General features: G+C 36.6%; 1 protein-coding gene across 1 annotated transcript in view; it reads right to left on the bottom strand.

Annotated features, from left to right (window-relative positions):
• Window positions 1-7,557, bottom strand: part of LOC144975640 (uncharacterized) — a 10,643-nt gene extending 3,086 nt beyond the window's left edge. The window contains exons 1-3 of the mRNA XM_078919822.1: window positions 7,151-7,557; window positions 2,614-2,661; window positions 1-157 (exon numbers count right to left, since the gene is read on the bottom strand). The exon at window positions 1-157 is cut by the window's left edge and continues 716 nt beyond it. Coding sequence (XP_078775948.1) covers window positions 1-157; window positions 2,614-2,661; window positions 7,151-7,268 — 323 coding nt within the window. The 5' untranslated portion in view covers window positions 7,269-7,557. The remainder of the gene's footprint in view (window positions 158-2,613; window positions 2,662-7,150) is intronic.
• Between the last annotated feature and the right edge of the window lie 2,015 nt (window positions 7,558-9,572).

Raw genomic sequence — 9,572 nt, 5'->3', positions numbered from 1 at the left:
AATTTGTCCGCTCCCATGTTCTTTAGAAGCTTTTCGTTTTTTTCCATCAATTTGTCAAGAGGGTTTTGAGAGCCACTACTCAAACCCAATGGATCCGTTTGTTTCACTAAGACTTTCATCATTTCGGGAGTCAAGATTTCTTGTGGAGTTGGACTCGCTGAAAACACAAACAGTGATGGTTTAAAATAATTGTGGTTGTTTGTGGAATGTGGGGGAGATAAACATAACATTGTTGATGAATAGTTTGGTAGAGAGAGAGAGAGAGAGAGAGAGAGAGAGAGAGAGAGATAAACGGATGGTTTGACAATATATATGATAGACATATTAGTCAGGTGATGAATAAGAAAGTATGTTGCTAAGTGTAGGGATATTAAAGGAGATGGTAAATTCGACAGATTAATAGATAGATAGATAGATAGATAGATAGATAGATAGATAGATAGATAGATAGATAGATAGATAGATAGATAGATAGGTAGATAGATAGATAGATAGATAGATTGATATGTAGAATGATAAATTGATAATTATTTAGACAGGTAGACAGAAAGAATGATAGATAGAGAGATAGATAGATAGATAGATAGATAGATAGATAGATAGATAGATAGATAGATAGATATATTGATAGATTGATAGATAGATAGATAGATAGATGATAGATAGATAGATATAATTAGATTGATAGATAGATAGATAATGATAGATAGATAGATAGATAGATAGATAGATAGATAGATAGATAGATAGATAGATAGATAGATAGATAGATAGATAGATAGATAGATAGATAGATAGATAGATAGATAGATAGATTGATAGATAGATTGATAGATAGATAGATAAATAGATTGATAGATAGATTGATAGATAGATAGATAGATAGACAGATAGATAGATAGAGAGATAGATGGATAGATAGATAGAAAGATAGATAGATAGATAGATAGATAGATAGATAGATAGATAGATTGATATTGAATTGTGTTTGATACAAATATGGTACGAAAAGTGCTCGACATGCAGTAATGGAGCGAATTATTATTTTTTAAAATATTTACCACAATGTTTGAGACAGTCTACATTAATGTTTCTTCAACAACAACAGTCAACAAAACAACTCAGTCCTGACGATGGCAAATTAAGCCTGAAACATTAATGTAGACTGTCTCAAACATTGTGGTAAATATTTTAAAAAATAATAGATAGATTGATAGATAGATAGATAGATAGATAGATAGATAGATAGATAGATAGATAGATAGATAGAAAGATAGATAGATAGATAGATAGATAGATAGATAGATAGATAGATAGATAGATAGATAGATAGATAGAAAGATAGATAGATAGATAGATAGATAGATAGATAGATAGATAGATAGATAGATAGATAGATAGATTGATAGATAGATAGATGGTTTATTTTCTGGTTGTATTACAGTCGAGAGAAGTCACGAAAAAGTGTGGACAATGTTTGTTTGGTTGTTTGTTTTTTGCCACTTTGATCGGTTATTCCTGCTATATTGATAAATATTAAAATCTCCCATTGTGTGGACAAAGACTGTTTATGTTTGCCACTTTGATAGGTTATTCCTGCTATATTGATAAATATTAAAATCTCCTATTGTGTAGACAAAGACTGTTTGTGTTTGCCACTTTGATAGGTTATTCCTGCTATATTGATAAATATTAAAATCTCCCATTGTGTGGACAAAGACTGTTTGTGTTTGCCACTTTGATAGGTTATTCCTGCTATATTGATAAATATTAAAATCTCCCATTGTGTGGACAAAGACTGTTTGTGTTTGCCACTGTGATCGGTAATTCCTGCTATATTGATAAATATTAAAATCTCCCATTGTGTGTACAAAGACTGTTTGTTTGTGCTTGCCACTGTGATAAGCCATTCCTGATAATCTAATAGATATTTAGAAATTCCATAACTCCACATGCCCACTTTATACTGATGTCTTTTTGTATCAACAAGTTTTGAAACCAATCTCTGTGCACATCATCAGATAGAGAGATGGATACATAGTGGATTAAAGTTTCTCTCACAGATATCGTTTGACTAATTTTGAAGATCTTTACGTACCAGGGAGTTTGAGTTTGTCCCGGTCTCTTTAGTATGAAATAGGCAATGATAATTGTATCCGATTCTATTGTAGGGAACAAGACTCTTGTTTAGTGCTTTCAGTCAGACTTACTATACCAGCAACCTAATCCTGGCCAGTAGAAAAATGGCTGTGAAGAAGATACAACTCTGCCCAGATTCTCACCACTATGTTATTATATTTTTTTCGTTAGTTATATTCTGCACCAACTGAGATTTTGAGATTTTTTTTCAGTACAAATTGCCACCTATGCATCATCTTTGAACTGTCACAGATTATCTATCGGGTACAATTTGAACTTGAGTCAAGTTTGAAATATGTGTAACATACCCTACCAATAAATAACATTGGGGTCAGAGTTTCGTACTCATTGTATCCATGAGCTCAATGACCACACTCAACATTGATTGACATTGTTACAAAGCAAGTAGTCTCGCCACTCGACAATCAATCTCACAAAATTATTGAAATAAAAAAAAATAATCATTATTCTTACCTGTGTTATCAATGCTGAAATCTGTGGATGGCATACAAAAGTGTAGCTCTGTGGAATTATATTTTAAAAAGTACAGTTAATAGTTAATATCATCACTAAATCAGTTTTTGTATGTCAAAAGGTCCATGGAGCTTTAGATTATCCCAATTTCTATAACATTTAAATTGAAAACAGTTGTTTGATATCCTTTGAATAGAGCATTAGTCTTTCCAAAAGTACTTTCCGCCATATCTAACAGATTCAGCTACCCAATCACCGGTAAGCAGACATATGGGTGGTTTCGTCGTTAGGGACATCATAAAAAAGCGAAGGGATGCCATGTGAAAAGAGGAAGATAGCATTACAAAGACTGCTTTGCATTGACTCAAGAAGGGTCATCAGAGGATCAGAAACGAGTGGCAAATTAAAAAATAAAGATTTTCCCCCTATCTATCTATCAATCTATCTATCTATCTATCTATCTATCTATCTATCTATCTATCTATCTATCTATCTATCTATCTATCTGTCTGTCTATCTATCTATCTATCTATCTATCTTTATGTAAACAAAATACCAATGCTTTTTCTTAACGAGATAACTTAGTGTAGGTTAACAGAAACTATATTCGATATATAGATTATTTGTTTCATCGATCAAGTTTGCCATACAAAAGTTACGATTTTAAAGATAAATGTGGGTTTTTTTCTCATCAAGCAATTTGGCACTTGGTTCTTTTATTTTATGCTCTAGAATCATCTAGAACTAGTTGAATTATGCAAATTAATTTTTAAAATATGTATTTTATTCAAACCCCTTATGGCGCACCATGAATCCCATAGAACTGAAGTTAATCCCGACTTGCCTAAGCCAATTGCCTGCAAGCCTTTGGATCTCACACTCGTCTATGACAAAATACTTTCCATCAGATCTATAGATGATAATGGGTATTACACATCGACCTTACTGGTCCCAGTCACTGTCTCTCTATTCTATTTTTTGTCTTGCTCACAGAGACGACGCTGTGAACAGTGAGGTACTCATTTAGCACGTGAACAAGGTGAGAGAATGCGAGTTGAGAGCCTTTTCCAAGGACTAAATAATACGCTGCTCAGAGTGGGACTCAAACCCAATACCTTCCGATCTGAAGGCGTATGTCATACCACAAGACCACATGCATTATTATTATTATTATTATTATTATTATTATTATTATTATTATTATTATTATTATTATTATTATTATTATTATTATTATCATTATCATTATCTATAAAAAAATCGACAGTGCTCTCGTGGCAGGTGAAGCGGGCAATCCTCCGGACTACCCGCAAAGCCCCCCCCACCCTTTCAAGCACCCACCTCGTTTTTTTTTTGGGTTTTTTTTTAAATTATTATTCAAGGTTACATCCTATCCTGTCCTAGACCCACCCCTATCATCTCGTAGTCAAGTTTTTTTGGCATCTGCCAATCCCAAATGTCTGTGTCAACGGTTGAGGGAAAAATAAAAAAGACCCAAAAAAAATAAAATTAATAATAATAAATAAATAAACATTTTAAAAAATTACGGTAATCAAGAAAGAAATCTTTTGTTCATCCCTGACACAAAATTCTTTAAAAATAATAACACATCATTCATTTGGCTCAATATCCACTAGACGTGCTCAAATCTCTTTACATGGGGTCCCAAACCAACAGCAATACTAAACATGAAGTACGAGACATGAAGCCTGTCAGGCGACATTATATTTTTTTCCGACAAAGACAACGAACGGCCATGTACTCACTTTACACCTGAGGACGGTGAGAGAATGTGAGTAAAGAGCCTTTTCCAAGGACTCAACTCTGCGCCACTCAGAGCGGGTCCCGAAACCTGGACCTTCAGATCCGAAAGCGAGAGTCATACCACAAGGCACTCATCACCGAACAAGGAGGGGCACAGCTCTGTCGAGCACACAGTCTCACTATTAATTTAGATTTATTTCTAATTTCAACAATTTTTGGAGTAAAGACATAGTTCTTCGTGTCAGACTTATTGTAAATTTGACTCTGATCACGAATCTGACGTCAAAACAGCAAAAATCCGAAAAAATATTGTCCACTTTTTTATACTGCCACGCCCCCGATCGCCGATCGCCTCAAAAGGATTTGTGGCCATCCATACACATTGAGTTATCACTACGATATGCTACAGCCGTTCCTGTCCCCGCCCAGATCGTCACTGGCTGAAAACTGAGCGCTGAGTTAGGATCCGCGCCCCCTATCCCCTCCCCCCCCCCCACCCTGTTCTTACTACTACTACTACTACTACTACTACTACTACTACTACTACTACTACTACTACTACTACTACTACTACTACTACATATATTATCATCATTATTATTATTATATATTATATTATATTATTATATTATTATTATTTATTATTATTTATTATTATTATATTATTATTATTATTATTTATTATTATATTATTTTATTATTATTATTATATTATTATTATTATTATTATTATTTATTTATTTATTTATTTATTTATTTATTTATTTATTTATTCATTTATAAAAACAAATCGACAGTGCTCTCGTAGCAGGTTAAGCGGACATTTCTCGGGACTACCCGCACAGACCCCCCCCCCCCCCCCCCCTTTCACGCACGCACCTCTTTTTTTTTTTTTTAAATTATAATTCAAGGTTACATCCTATCCTGTCCTAGACCCACCCCTATCATCTCGTAGTCAAGGTTTTTTTGGCATCTGCCAATCCCAAATGTCTGTGCCAACGGTTGAGGAGAAAAAAAAAGACCCCCCCCCCCCCCCCCCCAAAAAAAAAAAAAAAATAAATAAACATTTTAAAAAATTACGGTGATCAAGAACGAAATCTTTTGTTCATCTCTGACAGAAAATTTATAAAAATATTATTAAACAAAAAATAATAACACAGCATTTATTTGGCGCAATATCTCTAGACGTGCTCAAAGTGCTTTACAAGGGGTCCCAAGCCAACAGAAATACTAAACATGAAGGACGAGACATGACTTTTTTTCCGACAAAGACAACGAACGGCCATGTGCTCTTTTTATACCTGAGTACGGTGAGAGAATCTGAGTAAAGATCCTTTTCCAAGGACTCAACTCTGCGCCACTCAGAGCGGGGTCTCGAAACCTGGACCTTCCGATCCGAAAGCGAGAGTCATACCACTAGACCCCATCACAGAACAGGGAGGGGCACTGTTCTGTCGAGCACACAGCCTCACTATTAATTATAATTTATTTCTAATTTCAACTATTTTTGTAGTAAATACATAGTTCTTTGTATCAAACCTATTGTAAATTTGACGCTGATCACGAATCTGACGTCAAAACAGCGAAAATCCTGCAAAAAAAATCCACTTTTTTATACTGCCACGCCCCCGATCGCCGACCGCCTCAAGGCGGGATTTGCGACCGACCGACCGTCCCTCCGCTCGTCGCCCAGGTATTTAGCCATACACACGGTGTTTTCACTACGATTTGCTTCAGCCTTGCCTGTCCCCGCCCAGATGTCACTGGTTGAGAACGCCTTTACGGTTAGAACCCGTGCCCTCTAACCCCCCCCCCCCCCCCCCCCGACCCGGGCAAGACGTGACGCCCCTAATGCGGCGTTACAATTTATTTCTTTAAAAACTTGAGCTTTTATATAGCGCATTATACACTTGATGTACTCCATGCGTTTTGCAAAGGGTCCCTAGCCAGGAGCAACACTTAACAGAGGCAAGGCTGTTAACGACCAGGTACTCATTTTACACCTGAGTTTAGTGAGAGAATACGAGTAAAGAGCGTTTTCCGAATCAACTGTGCTTCTCTCAGATCGGGACTCAAACCTAGGACTTTCGTTCCGAAAGCGATTGTCATGCTACAAGACAATACAGCGCACGAGAGAATCAAAACTGTTACCATTCAGGTACTCATTCTGCACCTGAGTGTCGTGACATAATATCTGTAAGGAGCCTTTTCGCAAGAAATTAACTTTGAGCAAGACTGAAAATTGGCACTTATAGGTCAATATGCGAGTGTCAAACCAGAATAGCACAAAGCCAGATAAAATCACTATGGGGTATCAGGATAGACAAACACACACAGTGTGTGTGTGTGAGAGAGAGAGAGAGAGAGAGGGAGAGAGGGAGGGAGAGAGAGAGTGAAGATAGATAGATAGAGGGAGATAGGTAGTAGATATATAGAGAGATAGAGACAGAGGGGAGGGGGGAAGAGAGAGAGACAGAGAGAGAGAGAGAGCGAGAGAGGAGATAGATAGATAGATAGATAGATAGATAAATAAATAGATAGATGGACAGATAGATAGATAAATAGATAGATAGATAGAGATAGGGAGATAGAGAGATGATAGATAGATAGATAGATAGATATATAGATAGATAGATAGATAGATAGATAGATAGATAGATAGATAGATAGATAGATAGATAGATAGATAGATAGATAGATACTACTACTACTACTACTACTACTACTACTACTACTACTACAACTATCATAGTAATGTATAAAACTCATTTACCTGATACAGGCCTTCGCATGTTCTTTAAGTAGTTTCTTATCATGGGATTTTCAACTATTCCCTCCCTCTTGTCCTTTGGGTCAGAACTTGGTACTGTAGATTCTTGGGGGAAAGGCATTTTCCAATAGAATCAATAAAGGTATCTCTACAAACGTTGTTGAACGTCAAGAAAATAAAGTTACAATGACACAAAATCAAGATGAAATACGTCTGTTTCAAAAACACAAATAAGTCATTAAAGCCAAAATAAGGTTGTTTACAACGGGTCAATTCACAAATTTGATTTAATGATGCACAAAAATACAACACACAGAAATAGAATTTTGATTATAACAAATCCAAGGTATAAGGTTTATCGAGAATATGAGAACGTAGTAAAATCGCTGTGATTCGTAAGGCGTCTTAAATCAAGAATGAGCTTAAATCTAATAAAATTTTGGACGGTGGTCATTTTAAGAATTCAATCAGTCGTTGACCAATCAATCTAATAGGCTCCACCCACTTCTTTGCCACGCGTCACGGATTACGACTGAGTGACCGACCACCTGTAAGTCCTTTCATCTATTCATAATTCAAAGTTCTATTGTCAACAAATTTAGTTTAGCATCGCGATCGAGTCCTTCTTTCAGTGAGATGTTTTGTTTTGAGTGTCGCCGTGGCAGGTAAGACTATATCGGCGTGTTGCAACAACAACCAAAATGGCCCATTGTCTTGGATCGCGTGTCAGTGGCGGTGATTTCTTTGATTGTTGGGGCGAGTAGTGTACCCTGTTTACATTATCGTCTGTGCCATCCCAATCAACCAGCCTTTTCATCTACTCAGGAATTAGGGTCCTATTATAAAAGCTATATAAACAATTCTACCTGTTGTAGGATTAGCACACGTTAATAAATAAATGTATTTTTCTTAGTCGGTTGGTGTATTTGTTTGTTTGTTTGTTAATTATTTTTTTCTAAATTGAGCTTTATATAGCGCAATATCCACTAAATGTGCTCAAAGCGCTTTACAAGGGATCCCTGGTCAAGAACAACATTTAACATGTAGGACGGGACATGACGCCTGTTAGGCGATATTATAATTTTTTCGGACAAGGACAACGCTGTTAACGGCCAGGTACTCATTTTACACCTGAGTACGGTGAGAGAATGGGAGTAAAGTGTCTTTTCCAAGGACTCAACTATGCGCCGAGCGCGAGGATCGAACCCAGGACCTTCCGATCCGAAAGCGAGTGTCATACCACTAGACCACATAACCGGTGTTTAGTTTGATGTAAAATAAGCCAGGATACTTTTCGGGGTAAATACAATTCTACTGTTGACTGTCGAAATATTTAAGCCGTAATATTGCATAGTACCTACGTATTATTTTTTAAAAACTATTATATTCATTTTTCTTCACTACGTTTTATCTGTCATCATGTGAAAATGACAAATTCAATTTTTAAAAAAACAAATAAAAAATTATAAAATTCCCTTTATTCATCCCATGGGAGAAATTTGTCTCTAAAGTATATTCCAAGGGTAGACTGGAACAACCCATGCGTCAGCCGCAGTGCCGCGTAGTAAATTGAGCTAGGGCGAAGTGACTTGCTCAAGGCCACACAGAGCAGCGGCGGGTGCTCGAACTCGATACCTTTCGGGTAGGAAGCAAAGACCGTACCGCTGAGCCACGCTGCCCCATCAGACACTGGTTTAGATGGAACGAAATTGACGTCACTCTCAGCTCTTTGTTAATGTTTTTTAGACAGCCATTCTAACTATTGGTGTTCACTAAATTATATCAATCAGACTATTGAGCTTTTATATAGCGCAATATCCACTAAATGTGCTCAAAGCGCTTTACAAGGGGTCCCTGGCCAACAATAACATTTAACATTTAGCAAGGGACATGACGCCTGTTGGGCGATATTATATTTTTTTCGGACAAAGACAACGCTGTTAACGGCCAGGTACTCATTTTAAACCTGAGTACGGTGAGAGAATGTGAGTAAAGAGTCCTTTCCAAGGACTCAACTATGCGCCGAGCGCGAGGATCGAACCCAGGACCTTCCGATCCGAAAGCGAGTGTCATACCACTAGACCACATAGCCGGTGTTTAGTTTGATGTAAAATAAGCAAGGGTCTGGATGAGGCTTTTAGGTGATCTCAAACTAAGTACTTTGATAGTTTACTCTTAGAATCTACATCTGTTCCATATTTGAACCATTTCCCTTTGTCTTACTTTTTCTTGCGAGCTTTAATTGTAATTCTAGAACTTTTTACTATCCCATTTTTTTCCTTTTTTCTGGCGCTGATATGACCTTAATGTTTTGCAAGCGCCGTAAAACCCTTAAAAACATAAAACAAAGGATATTTTTTGGGGTACAAACAATTTTACTGTTGACTGTCGAAATATTTAAGCCGTAATATTGCATAGTACCTAC

This window comes from Berghia stephanieae, chromosome 6 (genome assembly GCF_034508935.2).
Source record: "Berghia stephanieae isolate SIO BIC M18660-M18661 chromosome 6, UCSD_Bste_1.3, whole genome shotgun sequence".
NCBI classification, from domain to species: Eukaryota; Metazoa; Mollusca; class Gastropoda; order Nudibranchia; family Aeolidiidae; genus Berghia; species Berghia stephanieae.
This window is presented reverse-complemented; position numbering and strand designations above follow the sequence as displayed.